Consider the following 21,958-nt stretch of genomic DNA (forward strand, 5'->3'; position numbering starts at 1 on the left):
CTGGCGGAGGGCGAGGTACTCCACCCCTCCCCCAGCAAGTGGAAACTAGCAGCCTGGTTCCTGAACGGGACCATTTGCTAGCCCAGGGCTTGCCCAAAAGTGTGGTGTGCACTATTCAGAGTGCTAGGGCTACTTCGACCCGCTCTCAGTACACGTACAAGTGGCGGGTCTTTTCGCGTTGGTGTGCGGACAAAGGTGTGGATCCAGTGAACTGTGGTGTGCAGCCCGTTCTCTGTTTCCTTCAGAGCCTTCTTGATGCGGGCCAGTCCCTGCAGTCTCTTAAGGTGTACGTAGCCGTGATTTCTGCTTGCCACATGGGAATTGAGGGTAGGCTCGTGGGGGGGCTCCCTCTGATCTTGCGCTTCATGAAGTGAGCGCGTAGGTTGCGCCCGCCATCACGGTGCGTCTTTCCCAAATGGGACTTGGTCACGGTGCTGGATGGGCTCGCGGGTCATCCGTTCGAGCCCTTGGACTCCGTCGATCTGAAGTTTCTGGGCCCTATCTTCCCCCTGGCCTTAAAATAGCATTTAACGCCAGGCGCACCGCTATTAGTGGGTGTGGTCAGGCGCAGTCCCTATTTTCCCCTCTGCGCTAAACCCGGCCTTAACTATTTAACCATGCCTTTTAGGCGTATAATTATTCACAACTGTGGTCATTGGTGAACTCCAGTTACGCAATGACATTCTTCCTTTCGAAGCTCCGATCCACTCGATCCAGTCCGGGTTGCGGCTGCATGCTGTCATCTCTTCATGCCAATTTGGATATCTCAGCACATCACAGATCATAGCCTGAATAAAACAATTCAACCTACAGCCAGGCAAATACAGATCTGTTCAGCAGGGCTGATGCGGTCTCCCTGTAGCCTACAATATAGAACGTTAACTATCGGTGACATTCATGATACCATCCAATTCCATCATCTTTATGTTGTAAACACATAACTTTCACAAGAGTGAACAAGCACCCCCACTCGGCTCATTCAAGACAGGTAGTTTTATAACTTGTAGGCTACCTGCTGCTCCTGCACATCACAGCACAGGCTAAAAAGTTTTACTTCTTCTCACTCCTTTTCGAATATGTATATATTCTATTTTTCTTTGTTTCTGAAATGGCTTTTATTTTATTATTTTGCTTTCATATTCGAAATAAACACTTCAATCAATCAATCAATCAAATGATGCACATAAATATAGCCTACATTATGTAAAGTCATGGCATATATGTGTTTTTATTGAAAAAGTACGTGTCAAGTAAGCTAAGTCTTGTTGGAGCGGACATCACAGTACAACCGTGTTACGGTTGTCACTCGTCTATACCACGTTGTATTTGCGATGGATATATATGCCACCTGGATTACATATGTTTCACATAGGGTTGTGTTTTGATTTTTATGTTTTATTTTGTCCAATATTGAAATGTTCTAGAATTGCATGTTGTGTTAACATAAATATAATTTTTTATCTACCACTTAGCCTACTTAGGCTGATTTGGTTGCTATTTCTTGTTAAAATGTATTAGCCTCAATGCATGCTGGGAGATTTCACATGTGTGTGTGGCTTTGGTAGGGGAGTCGGCGCACTGAATAAGGCCTGGTTTTGAAAAGCGATAAGCTCTAAATTAACGGCAGTGGGGAAGATAGCGTTTAAGGCCGAAACGCCCATTCTGGCCTATTCTGGCCCTGCGCCACGCCTCTTCGGTGTAAAGCGCATTTTGGGGCCTAAAACATGATGCTATCTTCCCTACTCAGGCGCAAAGTGTGTTTTTTTGCGTTTAATGCCAGTTTAGCACCTAAGGCCAGGGGGAAGATAGGGCCCTCTGTCTTTGAAGACCGCGCTGCTGCTGGCCTTGTCGTCAGGAAAGAGGGTTGGTGACCTGATTGCCTTCTCGGTGCAGCAGTCCTGCATGGTGTTCGCGGATGATGGGCGCAGGGTCACGTTGCGATCTAACCCTGTGTACCAATTCACCTAAGAATATTAATGCCAGCTTTAGGTCTATGGTCATAGACTTGTCAGCTTTCTGTCCCCCGCCTTTCAGTTCTGACAAGGAGCGACGTTTGCACATGCTGTGTCCCGTAAGGGCGCTCTCGGCCTACGTGGCCAGGACGCGCTCGTTACGCAATTCAAACCAGTTGTTGGTCCGTTTCGGGCAGAGGGCCCAGGGCGGACCTCTTTCCAAGGATCGCTTATCGCACTGGATGGTGGAGGCGATTGCTTTGGCATACTCTGCCGCAGGTAGGGTACCCCCGGAGGGTATCAAGGCACATTCTAGGCAAGGCGTTGCGACGTCTTGCACATTATTGCGCGGTGTATCGGTGGAGGACATGTGCGCTGCGGCCTCATGGTCCTCTCATCACACGTTTGTTAGATACTACAGTCTTGACGTGTCCGGCTCGCTCTTCGCACATGCGGTACTGTCAACGGCGAGAAGGTAGTGTCGTTGCCTCTCCAAATGCCACACGGTTGGGCATGAGCAATTCGCCATGCGTCCGTTGTTCACCGATGCCTCTCGGGTCGCTCTGAGGAGTGCTCCCGGCAGCAAGGGCGGTTGAATTTGGCACTAGAGTGAGAGGTTGAGTTAGTAAAACGTTAGGGTTGTGCTACAACCCAGGTTTTACGAGTGAGAACGAGAGCTCTCACTACCCAGCCTTGCTGCGTCGATGCGTCGTTGCGCAGTTGGGCTGTAAGATGGAGTGGCGTCTTGGGGATCTGGGCGGACGCGACATTGTCACGGGGAAAGGAATGTGGGTGGCCGCCTCAGTTCCAAGATTACCACGCCACCTGTCGGTAGGTGGTTGGTTATATAAAAAAGGTCATTTTTGGAGCAAAATTATATTCTTCCAGTTGCTGGTGCGCAGAGAGATGGCACTAGAGTGAGAGCTCTCGTTCTCACTCGTAAAACCTGGGTTGTAGCACAACCCTAACGTTCCCCAATGCACTTCTGCAGGATGGGCTGACAGCCGCATTGGCGCTAACGTTAGCACAAGACTGTTTACTGGTGAGCAGCTTGTTTAAAGTTTGGATTCCGTCAGTTTTCATAGTTCACAAGTTTTCTACAGACAGCCGAATTATAGTCAATGCTTCCTCCTCTCCACACACACACTCTCGGTAATTAGAACTGATAAAAAACACTAAAACTCGCCATTTTGCCAATGGAGCTCGGTGGACACAAACAAGACAAAGAAACATAGTTGTGGTGATATTTGTGGCGAAATTCTTACACTTTGGAACTTTGGAACTGTCTTTCTTCAGTATGTTGTGATTATTTTGTGATATTTCTCTGCTTATGACTGTAAAAGATTAGTTGGGCATATTGTTTTAAGCTAAAGACTGCATGTTTGTAACGGCAAAGTTCAACATTAGCTTTCTTTTTCTATCCTAGCGCAAAAACCAATTCATTTGTTAGCATTAAGATTATTAACCTTTTAGCTTCCTAATGACAAAAGTCTGGCACAAGATTAAAGATTTGGAACATGAGAAGTGGACTGTCTCCCAGAAGAGCATGTTGACAAAACTAAAAGATGGATGAATGAGATTAGGCAAAATGTGACCTGCGTCATGATGATTTTATTAGAAAATATAGATTTTGGCTGTTTTGGGATTTCGTCAGATTTTAGTAGCCTTGGCTTTCATTCAGTGTAAAGATGATTGTGAAATCGAACGCTAAATCTAGTTTTGAAGCTCATAGGTAGGCTGATAAGCAGCTTACTTTCATCATACTTTGAGTCCTGAAGTCCACAAAGTTTCAGTTTTTGCTTAGATCGTCCTAAAGCTGGATCACTAATGTAATCCGCCGACGTCACGACAAATTTACAAAAGAAAATAGTTAAAAAGAGCATCAAAACCATAGTAATCTGGCTGACATGTGTGACATTTAAGAACCTATACTTTTATACTGGATGACGGTACTTCTACCAGAGTATATTTTTAGACAAGTATTTGCACTTTTATTTGATGAAGGAATTTGTGCACTTCTACCACCTCTGGCTGTGTGAAAGCGTCATGGTGAGGTCGCCGCCGGTGATGGGCATGTGGTAGACTTGGGACTGGGGGGCGGGCGGACCGATGTGGAGCTCCGTGTCCAGGCTGGGCTGCTGCTGCTGGGGCCCGCCGGCGGCCACGCTCACCCCTCCTCCGGAGCTCATGTCTGGCTTGATGAACAGGCCGTTGACCGTGGGCGACATGCTGAAGACCGAGGTGAAGTCCGGTAAGGCCTGGGTAGGGATGTTAAGGATTAATCGACAATATAGGTTATGTGCTATTTTATTTTTTATTTTTTTGCTGAAATGATTTAAAGGGACACACTACAGAAAAACAATGCTGATTTATTTTGCGCATGATCTCACACATACTATACAAAAACTGTAAACAGTTTTGCAGTCATTCATTTAGTTTGACAGTTATTGAGAGTTGTTTGTTTTAAGTTGTGGACCAGTGATGTTTTGTGCATGAATTACATCACTGGTCCACAGCTTAACTCAAACCAACTCTCAATAACTGTCAAACTAAATGACTGGCTGCAAAACTGTTTACAGATTTTGTATAGTATGCGTGAGATTCTCACCCATACTTGTGAGATCATGCACAAAATAAAGTACTAGATAGCAGAGGTGGGACCAAGTCATTCTTTTGCAAGTCACAATTCAGTCGCAAGTCTTTGTACCCAAGTCTCGAGTCAAGTCCCAAGTCATGACAGGCGAGTCCCGAGTCAAGTCAGAAGTCAACACTCACAAGCCCCAAGTCAAGTCCAAGTCACCAACTTTTAGTTTTGAGTCTTAAACAAGTCATAATGTGCTCTTCGTCTTCAACAAATGCAATGCTATTTTAACAAGAGTAATTAAATTTACACAAGTTATGAATGCTTTTTAAAATTATTTTTTAAACAAGTTTGTTGACATTGCACTTTCATAGTTTCATATTTTCAGTTATTGGGCTCTATTCTTCCCCTGTCCTTAAATTTGTGTTTATGGCTGGGCGCCGTGCTATTAGTGGGCGTGGTCACGCACATTCCTTAATTTTTCCTTGATTGCGCGGCACTAACCATTTAACCACGCCTTTTTAAGTGTAGAATTATTCACAACTGTGGCCATTGGTGATCTCCAGTAAACCAATCACATTCTTCCCTTTCAAGCTCCGATTCCACGGAGCGATCCAGTCCGGTCAGAAAAGACCTAAAGCCCCCGTGACCAAATCGCTTTGAGCTCCCTCCCCTCCCTCTCTGCTCACTTTCCCCGTCTAGCAAAATATAGCCTATCCCTGGATGTCACCATGAGATTAGATTGGTGAAAGTTTGGTGAAAGTTTGGACAGAATGATTGCATCATTTTCTCTTGCTGCCTTTTCTTTTCCCCCTCTGCACGGCATCATCCTACGACAGGTAGGATGATGCAACAGCCTCTGAATGACAGGGGCTCAAAACTACGGTATAACAACTTTTTTTTCATCTGTCATTGTGCCTGTCTACATATAAATTAGTGGCCTTTCCCCGAAAATAGTGATGTTCTGTCAATCTGTGGTGTAGCCTACATTTCAGATCTGATGCAGTGCGCTATAGGGGCAGAAATTGACACGCGAGAGAGAGAGGGAGAGAGTGATTGAATAACGCTGTGGGTGCATCCCCGGACACTGAATAAGGCCTGGTTTTGAAAAGCGTTAACCGCAAAATCAACGCCCGTTGGGAAGATCGCTTTAGGCTGGTATTTAATGTCGAAACGCCCATTCTGTCCTATTCTGGCACTGCGCCACGCCTCTTCAGCGTAAAGCGCATTTCGGGGTGTAAAAACATGATGCTATCTTCCCGTTCCCGTTTAAGGCCAGTTTAGCGCCTAAGGCCAGGGGGAGAATAGAACCCATTATGTTTTATGTTTAAATGAAATAAAAAGATTAATGTAAAAAATATATATATAATTACACTGTAGCTAAAAAATAAAGAAAAGCATCTCACGGATGAGACAACTTTTACTGCAGCACTGAAACATACTTCACTTTACTGAACCAGTGTCAAGTCAGTCAGAATGTAAGTAGGTCATCCGCTTGAGCTCTTTCAAAATAAAACTCTTGTAACGTTAACATTCATTTTAATTTTGAGTAATGCTTTACAGCCACAGTTTAACACCATATGTAATCTTAAAAAAAACACATTTTGATACAAGGTTTGTTGCTTTGTTTGTTGAAACACCCCTTTCTCCTCCAACGTGCCGTAAGGCTTTTTACTTGCTTAAATTACATTATTTTGAAAGTTTTACCCAGAAGTTTCCATTTTCTTTTGGCTAGCCTGATGCTGCGGTGTCCACCAGCTATGCCGACCAACCGCAATGCTGACCTTAGGTTTAGGCGTGGGGGGTGGGAGAGGTTAGGTTTAGGGTTAGGCTACGTTCACACAGACGACCTACGCCTTGCCTTGCCTCAACCCACGCCTATGCCGAGCTGGGCGTGAACCTGTTACACGCTTTTGCGATCACACCGCACGCCTTTTGCACGGCGAACCTGGAGCCGAGTCACAAGCGCCTCTCCTCTCTCCCGACTGTATTTTTTCACGTGTTGTCCAGAATTGTCATGGGTAGCCTCTAGGTAAAATAAATCGGATATATTTAATGTTCTATTGATGCTGGATATGTATAACCAGGTCTGACTATAGTCGGACATTTTAGAGAGGTGATCTTGCAAGAATATGTGCTGGCACAACAACATTGTCCATCTTGCTTCTTCGGTCGCTATTCTCTCTCATGAAGATTTGTTTGCCGACGGGGAGAAAGCCCCACGTGATAGCCACCCGTCAATCTCTCTGTCTCTCTGCTCAACATGTTGTAGTAACTCCATTTTATTTTGAAATTCAGTTGACTTTTCCATTTCCGACGGATATTGTGCGTTTTTCTTTCATGGCTTGACAGAAGAAGTCTGCCTGCACGCGCCTTGTCGGCTTCAAAATAGAACTCACGCCTATTCGATAAAATCGGCAAGGCACAGGCAAGGCGTGGGTACACGCAGGGTTCACGCTCAGGCGGCCGGTGTACACAGCCTCGTTGACTAAAACGGACGCCTATTAAAAAGCGTGGGTAAAGGCAAGGCATAGGCAAGGCTTGGGTCCTCGGTGTGAACCCAGCCTTAGGGTCTGGGGGAGGTTAGGTTTAGGCGTGGGGGCTGGGAGAGCTTATCTCCAGCCGGTCCACCGACACGCTGCACGCTGCCTCGCTCAGCTGGTTCTGCTTGTGGGCTATCGGCATTGCGGCCTGTCGGCACTGCGGCCTCTCGGCAAATAGACTCGGCACCGATGCTGCTGGAAGAGAGCCCCCGCAGCCGCGGAGAAACTGAACGGGTCTACAAAAACACCCTGAATTCTCCTTTAAAATTAAGACTTTTTAAGACCTTTTTAATGAATTTAAATTAAGACCTATTTCACATCCATACTACATGGCAAAAAAGCTACTAAGGATATAAAGCAAAATCTGAGTCCCAGAAATGCTTGCAAAGTAAATTAATTTGACAAAATTTCTCCAAAAACAGATTTAAAGGCGAGAATGAAGTTCATGCAACTTTATAAAAGTAATATAATCCAATACATTTTTAAGATCTGACTTTTTAAGGCCTAAAATTAAGATGACTGGATTTTGGACTTTTTAAGTCGTTTTGAGGACTCGCGGACACCCTGCGATCAGTAACATGAATTAATAGTTTCAGGAAATTGATTAAAATTTGCATCCCTACCTGGGTGGCAGTGGGGACGGAGCAGGGTACCTCCAGCCCAGGCTCGGTCTTGATCTGGTGGACAGACAGGGTGGTGGTCTTGGGGTTGGGCCGGTGGTACAGGCCTGTGCGGAGGTGTGTGGTGCTGGGCAGGATGACGTTGATGTTCAGGCTGTAGGGGGCGCTCGGCTGCTTGTCGTCGGAGAAAAACTCGTCCACCACAGACGCACTCTCCCGCCGGTACTTCCTGTCGGCGGTCACGGTGGCCACAGGAGTGGGGCCGATCTGAGGGAGGTACTTCTCCATTTCCAAACGAGTCTGAAGGGAGAGAGAAGAGACAGACTCACCTCCATGTATTCAAAACATACATTACACACTTCAATTCACAGAAAATAGTAGGGCTGCAACTAACCATTATTTTCAGTGTCGATTAATCTGTCGATTATTTTCTCGATTAATCGGTTAGTTCACAGGTGTCCAAACTGTTTTGAATGGGGGCAAGATTAGAGAGTAGCCTTAGATTAGAAGATAGTACTAGATTCTAGTAGAACGAAACACAATGTGAGTTCACGTGACCGGATGGTTTCCCAGGCTACTGGTAACATGCTGGATGTGTGAAATGTAATAAGGTAAATAATTAAAATATATATATATTTGTTTAAGTAATGCAAATGTACTTTTCCTTGAGTAGGCTACTTTAAAATTGTCGTTTTCGTTTTCTTTTTTTACTCTTGAGTAATTTCCTGGACTAGTAATTTTACTTGTATTTGAGTACATTTTCACTAAAGTAACAATACTTGTACTTGAGCGATTTGTCAGTACTCTTTCCATCTTTCCAACTCTTTCTATACAGTATGCCGTTTGCTGGATGCTTTTATCCAAATGACAAGTTCACAACTGGAAACGCTACAGCTTTGACAGGGTGCTGCAGACACAGCACTGCTTTGACAGAGTGCTGCAGACACAGCACAGCTTTGACAGAGTGCTGCAGACACAGCACAGCTTTGACAGAGTGCTGCAGACACAGCACAGCTTTGACAGAGTGCTGCATACACAGCACAGCAGCAGCACTCCATGTAATTGTTTAACACAGACACTGACAGGCATTGTTTTAACTGCTGTCATTTTGTAAGGTTAATGAGCCAGAGCCCATGATAAGGTGGCTCAGATCCACCCAGCGGACAGTTCATACTAGAGACAAATAAAGAAAACAAAGCGAAAGAGAGGGAGGCAGGGGAGAAAGAAAGACAGACAGACAGACAGACAGACCGACAGACAGAGACAGACAGACAGACAGACAGACAGACAGACAGACAGACAGACAGAGAGAGAGAGACAGACAGACAGACAGATGAACAAACAGACAGACAGTCAGAAAGAGAGACAGACAGACAGACAGACAGACAGACAGGCAGGCAGGCAGACAGACAGACAGACAGACAGACAGACAGACAGGCAGACAGACAGACGAACAGACAGACAGACAGGGCGGCTGTAGCTCAGGAGGTAGAGCGGGTTGTCTACTAATTGCTTTGGATAAAATAGGTTGGTGGTTCGCTTCTCGCCTCCTCCACTCTGCATGTCGAAGTGTCCTTGGGCAAGATACTGAACCCTAAATTGCTCCTGATGGTGTGCCAGCACCCTGTGTGGTAGCCTGCCGCCATCAGTGTATGAATGGGTGAATGTACCTACTGATTGTAAAGCGCTTTGGATAAAAGCGCTATATAAATCCAGGCCATTTTAGACAGACAGAGACAGAGTGCTGGGGGTACCAGGACTCCCTCCATCACCCTCCCCTCCTTCATTCCACACATTCCTGTTTTCCAGTGGAGCTCGCTGCCCTGGCTATGGAGCCAAGACCAGGGAAGCAACGACGGAACCGGAATTACCCCCAAATGTAAATGTCCTGTAATTCCAACAGTCTTAGAGCTGAGCTTCTGAAACGTTTCAGACCATGTACCACTTCCCACTGCAGATACCAACCATTTATTTTGATCAAATAAAATGTATTGATTTCACCATACCATAGCATCAAAAACTAAGGCAAGATGCACCGATTGTGAAATTCTGGGCCGATATGATACCAAAGTTTAAAATAACAATTTGACAACAGCCAATGCCGATGTGTCCCCCCCCCCCATATGCTGTAGATATCTCTTTGCCAAACACTGGAATTTCTAGCCTGAATGGTTCAATTCAACACACCCTGATGACATCGCCAAATGCCCAGATTTTCTATGTGCACTTGAATGCATCACAATGTGATTGGTGAATGTCATTTAGTTCATTTCTCCGTGTTTTATCTGCTTTCCAGGTTGTTGGGTGGTATCATAGTAACTACATATTAAATTGATCTTCTCCAAATCTGCAGCTGACTAGGCTACTGTCGTCCTAGTCAGACCTCAAATAACCAACACAATTATTTAGCCAGCGCAGGCCCGATTTTAGCCTGCTACATTAGGTTGGGCTGGTAGGGGGCAACTTTGGCGGTAGGTTGCCAGAGGTTGTCGGTTCGGGGATGGGGATTAAAATGCATTAAATTGTAACGATTTGAAGCAGGGTGTAGAAGCCATTTCCAGAGTTAAGTGTAATGGGTACACCAAATTGTTCCAGTAGGAGTCAGCCACCTACTTGTGACAGGTTGACAGATATCGGAAGATGTCATTATAATGTTTATGTTTACTATGGGGGACCAACAACTTATTTTATTTACCTTATTGCACTGACAGATAATTTTATAATTTTACTAGTTTCAACTATTGGGTTTTCAGGATGATATAACTTGTCGCAGAACATCTATTTTGGTTTATTTGGTAAAAGTGGAACTGTATTCCTTCTGGTTTTCTTCATTGTTCATGATTTTGTGGAAAGCATTCACTATAGACAGTCAGTTGGAACAGTTGACACAAGTACTTTGGTATGTGAGAATGCACTACACGATTCTCACCACAAGGCGGTACCTGTGAGCAAGTGGCGACTGTTGTAAGCGGGATAGAAGAAGTAGTCTTGAATAACGTAGCAGTCTGTAGCTAACACAGCAGTTGTCAAGCAGCAGAGAACGTGCAGCCAGACAGAGAAAAGTCCAGAAATCTGCCTGAAATATCTGGCTGCAACATACTGAATTTTTCCATTGGTTGGGGGTGAAAGAAACATATCGTAGGCGGGGTTCCCAGCATGCTCTGGGGTAGATGTGTTTATTAATGTGCTTTGGGAGGTTACTTAAAGGACTTCCTGTTCTATGTGTGTGATGTTAGTTATCTGCAAGGTTATGGGTCGACTAATAGTGCTGTTCTGCATGTTAATTGCTTCACAATGTTGAAATGTTGGCACCATGGATGAGTCTGTCTCTGAGATACTGTGTGTGGGTGAGTGTGTTCTAATGCAATAAACAGTATTTCCTGTAGTCTTGTGTTGTATGGGGCGCAGGATCTCATCTCTCTCTGCCTGTGCTTGTTGCAATATTTTCCTAACTTTTGGTTGGGTGGGCAAGACTCATGTCTGAGTGGGCATTGCCCACCCCTGCCCATAGCCCCGAGCCAGCGCAAAATTGATGCGACACAACAGATAAACATCGGCCACTGCCATTGGTGAATGTTATCTTATTTGCCAATTGGCCAATGGCAGTCAACAAAGCCCTTGCATACGACCAGGTGGAGCCTCAATTTGGGAATCACTGGCAGGGTTTTTTCACAAGTCATTAAAACATTGGCTACCATCTTCACTCAGCTGGCCATTGTAGGCACGAGTGGAAAACCCTGCACCGGTGTAGAGGAGCGTTTTTTTTTAGCCGAGAGAGACTGCAGGTTTTTTCATTCCAAATAAACACAAGAGTACATGGCCTCTATCTTCCCAAAAGCGCTAATTTTGCGTTTGCGCTCGTTTAATGCCATGCGCAATGCAAATTGGGGGCGGACACAAGCGCATGCCTGTGATAATTGTACTGGGCATTGGCTGCCCCATGCCAAAGCAGGCGTTTTAGCGCTAAAATGTGGGATAGATGGCGTTACTCTATCGTCAGCAGTGCGCAATTACTTTGCACCAAGAGCTTTGAAAAGGACCTCTTACGCGCAAATACCTCTCTGCGCTGGGCGCTCTGCACGGAGATTACGGCTGCGCTCCCAGCGCAGAGAGGTATTTGCAGAGTGGAAAGTGGAATTCCTTTTGGATATGTCAAGCACAGCCTTGCCACGCCAAGACATCAAATTATGCTGCTAAAATTGGGTATTAGCAGATAATTCAGTGAGGCAATCAACTATAACTCACTGAGAAACTTTGATCACATCGCAAAGAGGGAAATGAATTGAGAACACTTGTGGGACAATGGACATAGGCTATTTACCTTCATAACCCGAAGGGTCATTGGCACCACAGACGATCTGTCAGTAAGCTCTCTCTGTCCTCGCACGAGTGAGTACACTCTATTACGCATGGAGAGAATTACAGCATATTGCATGCCTCGGCGAGGCAACCAACCATTGTGAGACGGGAATCTGATTGGTTTTGATTGACGTAATGCCCAGCCTTGCCTGGCCACGCCTGTGAATAATCCTGGTAGTTAAGACCGCCCAAATCCCGTTTGCGCAGGCATTTTGGGGCGCAGATGATTTTTGGCAGAATTGGCACGGCTCTAATTTGCGCTTGCGACAGGTGCCGTGAACGTTTCCGCATGCCCGCCGAGAATTGCATTCCCAACATATTTCGGGACTGTTTTAACTTAGAAATCAGGGAGGTCACATCTACCAGACAATTATATCACTTTGAAACAGTTACATTTCTGTATAAATCATTACAAGTAGCTCCCGTGAGGTGGGGATGTTTTTTTTTGCTACTCGGCGGGGGAGCAAAACTCGGCAGAACACCTGGCAGACGGCGCAAGGCGGAATGCTATCTTCCGTGCCTTAAGGCATGCGCAAACAGTGCGCAAATCGCTATTTAGAGGCACCTGAGTTCACAATTATACCCTGTATGCAGAAGCTGATTGGCCGTCTCTGTACGCAGGCTTCTCTAACCCTCTTCTTGGACTGGTCCCTACTTACTTGTGTACACATCTCCTCAGAAGCCAAGGCCATTATAGCCTGCGCTCACTCACAAGATGTTCTACAGTTGACTGTTCCACGTGTTCGCACTGAGCTAGGCAAAAAAGCGTTATATATATTGTAGCGTTCCTGGTATTTGTTAGAATCAAGAGGCGTCTTGTTGGTACAGGGTATTTATTCACAGTTATTATCTTTACAACTCTTGGCGGTTGCTACGCCTTAGCTAGCTAGCTGCTTCCTTGTTTTAGCTGTTCATGGAGACTGACTCCCGGCATGCTCTGTCAGACAGGAAGTACCCCATGCATAGAGTTCCCCCCCAGGAACATTCCCACACATCAGTTCCTAGCTGCAATCGAGACACTCCCATTGCACACCAAAACCCTGGATCACTACAATATATATGTATATATATATGTAACGGTGTAAATAATAGTGCTAAGTAATGTTTATATTAATGTTTGAGTATGTTGTTAAATTCATGTTTAATTTGGGACAACCAGCCAGAAGGGTCATTCTTTAATGAACAATGCACCACCTAGTGGATAGCCAAGGCTTTTGTTTCGCAATATACACAGGTGCATTGTGGTCAATCCCACAGAAAGACTACGTCAAGCTGTGGGTAAGTTGGTCTGCTCCTTGCTCCATGTAAAAGCTCTCAAAACTATCATTTAAGTCATCACACAGTGTGGAAAAGTCAACAGCATCACGTTGTGTCTTACTGTAACTCAGGTAGACCACACTTTGGTTAGCTGATCGTTCGCTAAAATGCATTACTGCTGATTGAAACGTGATGAAAACGCACGCATTGCAATGCACCTGCGGTGCGACTGGCTTGCTAATGTGGGGTTTTCTGTCTTTTGAACAAAGTTGGAGCAAGTTGCCGATCCTCTCGCAGTATACTGACCTGCTGGTTGTGTGTGTCCCACTGTACAGGTATGGCAATAGTATGTTAAATAGCATCACCACGTTGTTTTAGTTCGCTACGTTAATAGCAGAACCCATTCATTTCTGTTTGTGGAATGTGACTGCAGTTCTTTTTGTGCACCGAAGGTGGCAGCATTGCACGATTTAGTAGATTTCCTTGTAAAAAAAACTATGGGCATTTCAAGTATGGGGATGAGACTGCTGACTACTGTTGAAACTGCATTTCATTGTTTTGCTGTAACTGAAATGGCTATACAGTATGTGTGGAGTATTTACATTTTATTTAGCTATCAAATATGTCGAATATTGGGCTATAAAATGTTACTGTAAATTGGTAGACAATATAATTTATTTTTGTTATGAGATTTATTTTGTTATTATTAGTAATTCACTATACGATCACAATGTTAAATGTTAAATCAGGCAGAAAGACTACGTCAAACTGTGGTTGGAGCAAGTTGCCGATCCTCTCGCAGTATACTGACCTGCTGGTTGTGTGTGTCCCACTGTACAGACAAATAAATACTGAAGTGCTCCATCCATCTCGACTCCCGTGCCATAAATGGGTCAACACGCAGGACAGAAACAGAGTGGTCACATATATATATATATATATATATATATATATATATATATTGTAACGAATCGGGTATTCGTCCAAGGAACCGGAGACTTGGAGTTGGTACAAGGCTTTTATTCTTGGCTTCCCAATAGCTCCTAGCAGCTAGCTTCGCTGCTAGCTCTACACACACCCACTCTAGCTCCCTCTCCTAGCTAGACTGACTTCTGCCACGCGGCCGCTGGTCCCATACACCCTTCCCCCTAGGAACACACCCACACATATCAGTTCCTAGCTAAACACGGAAACACCCCAATACACGTCAAACCCAGGTTCGCTACACTATCTCCTCTCGACATAGCCAGCTCCCACGCTGGCACCCACAACCCACACATATCCCCCTGTACCAAAACACACCAACCCCATAACATTTTCCCCCCGTCACCACATCAAATTCTAATTCCCACAAACCCCACATTTAAATTCCCCACAATTAGTCCCTTCTTTTTCACACATTCAATTGAACCCACATTTCCCATTCAACAATAACCCCCACATTTCAATCCAACACAAGCCCCAACATTACATTATTTTCTTTTTTCCTTCCCCTTCATTTCTACCACCACCGTTTCCATCCCCCCTCTGTGCCCCACAGCCCTCACACTCCCTGCAGTATCACCGCACGTCCTCCTTTTGTTTGCCCCAGTAGTAAACTCTACGGATGCGGCTGAGTGTCTCTTCAGGCCCAAAATGACTGGATCCAGGGCCCACGTGCGCCGCCCTCAGTGCCAATTCCCGCAGGCAACTAGGTACAAGCCACTGGAACCCCGCGCTTCCGTGCCCCTTTCTCTTCAAAATCCCCTCATCTAGACGCAGGTCCGAAAACATGTTCCACAGTCCCTTCGTGGCACCGGAACACTTGTGAATCTCCTCCACAGGGGGGCGGCGTCCGTTCGCCACCCACGCGAGCACCGGACCGATGTCAGCGTCCTCCGCCTGGCTGCGTTTCCACTCATACACGTCGACATCCCAGATGACCCTCTCTCAGCTCTTGCACTCGCTCGTCCTCCCGTCCCGCTCCCCCAGGGGGCGGCGTGTTCAGGACAGCAGGGCGAACACCACCGGCGTCGATCTCCACCTCGGCTCTCTGCGCAGCAACCGTGGGGTGTGTGTAGCGGCTTGGTTGGGCCGGCTCCTCTGGCGTTGACCCCTCTCGCTCACCCGGGGACACGAGCGTCGCTTCCCCGCCTGTAACAGCTCTGCAGATGATGTCTCTCTCTCTTCCCTCTGGCTGTTCAAAATGATCCCTGCTCTCCTGATGGTCTCGTCGCTGATAATGATGTCACCCTCTACCGGCTGGTATACAGAGCAGCTAGGCTTCTCCGGCGTTAGCAACACCCGTCCATCTGGACACGCAGTCCACACTCTCCTGACCTGAATGACCGGCTCTGCACTGCTCCGCTGCTCCGCTGATTGTTGCTCAGGCTGCTCCACTGCTCCGCTGCTCCGCTGTTCCTCTGCCTGTTGCTCCGGCTGCTCCCCCGGCTGTGTGTCTCCTCCAGCGTTCACACTCTCAGTGCAGTCTCTGGCTAAGTGCTCAGGCGAACGGCATGTCCAACAAAGTCTCACCTGTCCGCCGCCTGCACGTCTCTCCTCTCCCGCTGTTCTCCAGTCCCCTACAGCTTCTTGACACTCTCTGGCTATGTGCCCCAATGCACCGCATGCCCAGCAGGCTCCCTGCCGTCCCCCGGGACCGCTGTGACACCACCTCGCCACGTGGCCCGGTTCTCCGCATGTCCAACACAGTCTCTTTTGTGGCTCCTCCGGCCGTTCTCCACACTGCGCTCCCTCTGTGCTCAACTCGTCCACACGCTGCCCGACTTCCCGCAGCGCCCGCATCATTTCCACTGCCCAGGCAGGAATCGCCTCCGCCAGCCATCTGACCTCTCTCAACAAACGGGCTTCCATGCCCGCCAGCACCGAGCTGATCCCCGTCGTCAGCTCCTCTTTTCTCCCGTTCACCCACGGCCATTCTCCACCGCGCACCATCACACGTGGCGCCCCTAGCAGCTAGCACACGCAGCTAGCCTGCTACCGCTAGGTCTTGAGCCCAAAAGCCGCACCACACACAGTCTCTTTTGCCGTTCCTTCTCTCACCCTCTCCCTTCTCGGCCGTCGCAGAGGGTTATCGATCCCACTTCTGACACCAGTGTAACGAATCCATATAATTTTAAAGAGGATAGGATTCAAAGAGGATCTAGGCTCTAGAACGACTCAAAATTGCCAGAACTCATTTCATATGATGCCTTTTGATCAATTTGAAAGGACTCTGAGGCATGGGTCAGCTGATCTCAGAGGCATGGGTCAGCTGATCTCAGAGACATGTGTCAGCTGATCTCAGAGGCATGGGTCAGCTGATCTCAGAGACATGGGTCAGCTGATCTCAGAGACATGGGTCAGCTGATCTCAGAGACATGGGTCAGCTGATCTCAGGCTGTGGTTACACCTGTTTCAATGCAACTCATCACCGTGGTCAATAACCTGATCGATAATACATGATAAACGGGCAGTTAGCATGAGCACTGATAGCCAGCTGAATAAAGACAAGAGAAACTCTAACCGCATCAATAGTAAATCCAAGGAGGAAGATGTCACAGTGCGGATGACGCACCGTTTGAAAACAAATAACAAAACTAAAGAGGGATCTTAAGGATTAAAATGACATACATTTATTGGGGTTATGAACAGGACGCCCCCGATCACTAATAAAGAATCAAACAATTAATTGAAATATTAATGAAATTGCAATATGGCCAAGTTCAATATCCAAATCGCAAGAGCTGCAATTAATTGATCAAGCTGAAATGTGTCACAACATACCATTAAATTAAGCATTGTGGTGCTATGGGAACATGCTTGTACAGACCCGAGCAGGGGGTGGGGGGGGGGGGGGGAGTGAAAATGAAATGTAAAATTTAACATTCCCACTAATGGCAATATCTGTCAAAATAATCGCAATATGATTTTTTTAAATATCGTTCATCCCTGACTGAATGAATCCACAACATGGCAGGAGAGGAAATAGCAGTACTTTCATAAGAGAAGAAGAAGAAGAAGCAGAAGAAAAATGATGATGGAAAAAATGTGAATCAACATCTGAGATAACTAGAGGCATTTTTCCCACTTATCTCTTCATCTGGACTGACTGGAATGTGTGAAAAGAAAAGAGCGTGCTACTGTCTGACCAAGATGGATGTTTCTTATCATGATGAGACGAGAGAGTGACACACCATAGAGAATGATATCAAGGAGAACCCAAGAATGGAAAGCCATCAGCAGCTTCTCCAGTCTGTGTGATGTGGAGCGAGTGTTTTGTAAAGCCATCAGCAGCTTCTCCAGTCTGTGTGATGTGGAGCGAGTGTTTTGTAAAGCCAGCAGCAGCTTCTCCAGTCTGTGTGATGTGGAGCGAGTGTTTTGTAAAGCCATCAGCAGCTTCTCCAGTCTGTGTGATGTGGAGCGAGTGTTTTGTAAAGCCAGCAGCAGCAGCTTCTCCAGTCTGTGTGATGTGGAGCGAGTGTTTTGTAAAGCCATCAGCAGCAGCTTCTCCAGTCTGTGTGATGTGGAGCGAGTGTTTTGTAAAGCCAGCAGCAGCTTCTCCAGTCTGTGTGATGTGGAGCGAGTGTTTTGTAAAGCCATCAGCAGCTTCTCCAGTCTGTGTGATGTGGAGCAAGTGTTTTGTAAAGCCATCAGCAGCTTCTCCAGTCTGTGTGATGTGGAGCGAGTGTTTTGTAAAGCCATCAGCAGCTTCTCCAGTCTGTGTGATGTGGAGCGAGTGTTTTGTAAAGCCATCAGCAGCTTCTCCAGTCTGTGTGATGTGGAGCGAGTGTTTTGTAAAGCCAGCAGCAGCTTCTCCAGTCTGTGTGATGTGGAGCGAGTGTTTTGTAAAGCCATCAGCAGCTTCTCCAGTCTGTGTGATGTGGAGCGAGTGTTTTGTAAAGCCAGCAGCAGCAGCTTCTCCAGTCTGTGTGATGTGGAGCGAGTGTTTTGTAAAGCCATCAGCAGCAGCTTCTCCAGTCTGTGTGATGTGGAGCAAGTGTTTTGTAAAGCCATCAGCAGCTTCTCCAGTCTGTGTGATGTGGAGCGAGTGTTTTGTAAAGCCAGCAGCAGCTTCTCCAGTCTGTGTGATGTGGAGCAAGTGTTTTGTAAAGCCAGCAGCAGCTTCTCCAGTCTGTGTGATGTGGAGCGAGTGTTTTGTAAAGCCATCAGCAGCAGCTTCTCCAGTCTGTGTGATGTGGAGCGAGTGTTTTGTAAAGCCATCAGCAGCAGCTTCTCCAGTCTGTGTGATGTGGAGCGAGTGTTTTGTAAAGCCATCAGCAGCTTCTCCAGTCTGTGTGATGTGGAGCGAGTGTTTTGTAAAGCCAGCAGCAGCTTCTCCAGTCTGTGTGATGTGGAGTGAGTGTTTTGTAAAGCCATCAGCAGCAGCTTCTCCACTCTGTGTGATGTGGAGCGAGTGTTTTGTAAAGCCATCAGCAGCTTCTCCAGTCTGTGTGATGTGGAGCGAGTGTTTTGTAAAGCCAGCAGCAGCTTCTCCAGTCTGTGTGATGTGGAGCGAGTGTTTTGTAAAGCCAGCAGCAGCTTCTCCAGTCTGTGTGATGTGGAGCGAGTGTTTTGTAAAGCCATCAGCAGCTTCTCCAGTCTGTGTGATGTGGAGCAAGTGTTTTGTAAAGCCAGCAGCAGCTTCTCCAGTCTGTGTGATGTGGAGTGAGTGTTTTGTAAAGCAATGTTTTTTTTTTTTTTTTTTTTTTTTTTTTTTTTTTTTTACTTTTCAATTGAGCATGCAGACAATTAAAATAAGGGTGCAATGCATGCTTTTGCACCCCCGTAGAACCGGGCCTGGCTCCCAGTTCTGTCTTTATGATATAATAAGGATATGAGCCGCTGCGTGGTACAAAATAAGCTTTTTACAGGACGTACATGCACAGTTGCCACATGCCCTTTCGCAGTGGTGTAGTGGAGGGTAGACGCCGTCTACCTACTTATTTTTCAAACAGCTTTGCGTCTACCCACTTCTAAAGCTCCTTTGATGCACCTCCATTCAAGTTTTTTCTCTTTTCTGCCTAAAGTCTCTGCCAGGCAGATTGAGATTCCACCAGAAACGTTGCATTATGACCACGAGGCGGACACTGCAGCCTGTCTAGTGTTGTGAACGCCTGTGTCCACCAGAGGCGTCCCCGAAGTGGCTCTCTGCTCTGCTCCACTAAACAAATCAGCCTGTGTGTATTTTCACTTCACTTCAGCACAGAGCAGATTGAGCTGGGCAGGAATTCACGAGAATTATAAAATAAAACATCCTGTCGATTTTCGAAATAAAACTTGTTACTGTATGTCAAGAGAGAAACAGTCACACATTGGGGGGGCACAATTTAGCCTGCTTTCTATAATAATGCATCCCACAATTACTTGAATGCTTCCATTATTTTGGCAGCTACTGTGGTTCAAATTAACTTAAGTTGGTTTGACATTTTTGTATCAATGAACTAAATTCAGTAGCCTAATGTTCAGGTTATGGTAGCCTCATTGTTACATTGTAGCCTATAATTCAATCAAAATGTTGTTTTTGTAGACCCCAATAATGACTGCCCAGCAAAAGTAGTTGAAACTAGTAAGTAGCCTATAGTTAAGTGTGTGTGTATATATATATATATATATATATATATATATATATATATATATATATATATATATATATATATATATATAAAGCGGCCGGGGGGTGTAAATTACCCACTTCTCCAGGGACCACTACACCACTTCCCTTTCGGCCTCTGTTTCAGGCCGTTGCGGGGTGCGTTGTAGCTCAATAGTCAACAACACTGCATCAATTTGCAACAAGAGACTGAGGTCTCTTGTTGCCTGAGACAGGTCTGCCAAGACCAGAACCACTCGCCACAAGACCAGCTTCTTCCCAACCGCCATCAGCCTCACCAACAAGGCCCGGAAACCCCTTCCACCAAGGACCTCACCAACAACCTCCCGCCACACACAAACTCAGTACCTCCTCCTAAACTCAGCTGAACTCCCCCCCATAAAACTATAACTCATATCTAATTTAATGTCTGTTTAACTGGGACTGGGAGAAAGTTCTCGGTGATGCAGATAGAGACTGAGAACTGAGTCTACTATGTATATATCGCTCTCTCTCTCTGTCTGTATGTGCGTGTGTGTGTGTGTGTGTGTGTGTGTGTGTGTGTGTACGCGCGCATTTGTGCGTGTGTGTGTGTATGGGGGGGCTTCTGCAAAGTAGATCCTGCTGTTAACGCCATGTGCATCTCTGACTATCTGCTAGACTTTCAATGATAACACACACACCCACACACAGAAGGCATAGCTGTGTCACACACACACACACACACACACACACACACACACACACACACACACACACACACGTTAATCAGGACTGATTAACGACTATAGTATGTTAAGGAAAAGTCCCACATAATGTTTTCTGATAGAGGTGGAAATCCCAAATTTGCTGTGGAAATTGTCAGAACGTGGCTCTGACAAAATAAACATTTCTGATTTCACATATTTATCATGCCTTAAATGCAGTGCCCAATTCAGCCTCCCTCTGTTTGAAGCTAATGCGGGAATTGTATTCTTTCGAATGGCCAGTGGGGGCGACGTGGGTACTGCAGAAACAAAATCGGTAACATGCAAGTGAATGTGAAAATGACCTCACTTCTCTCTATGTCTTAAATAAACACTTTGCAAATGAGTTTCGGGTCTGAATCAACAAGTTCAAGTCTTTTTCATGCTCTCCTGTCCTCCGTTTTCTAAATGATGGCCCCATTTCGAGTTTAATAGACGATAAATACATCGGATAAACAAGAACAGTAATACTTCCGACCGGTAGAGGCAGCAATGTGCCGCAAGGCATCTACAGTAGTTTGCCGGAAAGCTATTAGAATAAGCAGAAGAAGAAGCTCCCCAGATAGCTTGCTAGCAGATTAGCAAGTAGTAATTTAGCAAACTATCAGAAACAACGTTATCTTTATGATGTTTTAATAATGGCTGGGTTTCCCAAAAGCTTCTTAGCGCTAAGAAGCTAATTTAACCCTTCTTAAGGCCCCCTTAAGAAGCAAACGCGTTTCCCAATTGCTTCTTTACGAAGGCATGCGTTTCCCAAAAGCTTCTTAGCGCTAAGAAGCTTCTTTGACCCTTCTTAAGGCTCCCGTAAGAAGCCAACGAAGCCAACGCGTTTTCCGATTGCTTCTTAGCCTAAAATTATCTTCCGTTAAGAAGGCTGCGTTTCCCAAAAGCTTCTTAGCGCTAAGATGATCTTTCGTTAAGAAGGTTTTGTAAGAAGGGTCTGGGGCATTCTTAACACGTTGACTGCCACTGACGATTATTTTTTTTGACGGTGCTACGTGGATCAATGCCCCCCGCGTCTCCTATGGAGATATTGGAAGTATTGAATGTGTATAATCTATTTTACCGACCAGCTAGGTGGCGACGGTGCCCTCCCGACAGAGAGAAAGTCAACCAAAAGCAGCCGCCTCCCGCGGCTGCTTCCTCCATTCTCAAGGAAATGGCTTGCCGATTTTACAGTCATCAGTCACCAGACTCGCCGCTCTCGGGCCGCGCCAGCAGCAGCACACGGGGGATTGCAAATTTGCATAAGCCTAGAGTCGCACGGGGCTTCATCGGGGCTCTCAAACCCAAGAGACGAGTGAGACCTATCCACACTCGCTGCCAGGG

At 46.2% G+C, this 21,958-nt stretch overlaps 1 protein-coding gene across 2 annotated transcripts in view; it reads right to left on the reverse strand.

Moving 5' to 3' along the window:
- klf5l (Kruppel like factor 5 like) overlaps window positions 1-21,958 on the reverse strand; it is a 110,445-nt gene that overhangs the window by 33,818 nt on the left and 54,669 nt on the right. Inside the window, exons 2-4 of one of the 2 annotated variants that reach the window (XM_083647839.1) lie at window positions 8,091-8,160; window positions 7,700-7,996; window positions 3,978-4,210 (exon numbers count right to left, since the gene is read on the reverse strand). In XM_083647839.1, the coding sequence (XP_083503965.1) occupies window positions 3,978-4,210; window positions 7,700-7,996; window positions 8,091-8,093 (533 nt within the window). In that variant the 5' untranslated portion in view covers window positions 8,094-8,160. The remainder of the gene's footprint in view (window positions 1-3,977; window positions 4,211-7,699; window positions 7,997-8,090; window positions 8,161-21,958) is intronic. The other variant, XM_083647838.1, reaches the window with a different exon arrangement.

This window comes from Poromitra crassiceps (genome assembly GCF_964638095.1).
Source record: "Poromitra crassiceps genome assembly, chromosome: 1".
Taxonomy (NCBI): Eukaryota; Metazoa; Chordata; class Actinopteri; order Beryciformes; family Melamphaidae; genus Poromitra; species Poromitra crassiceps.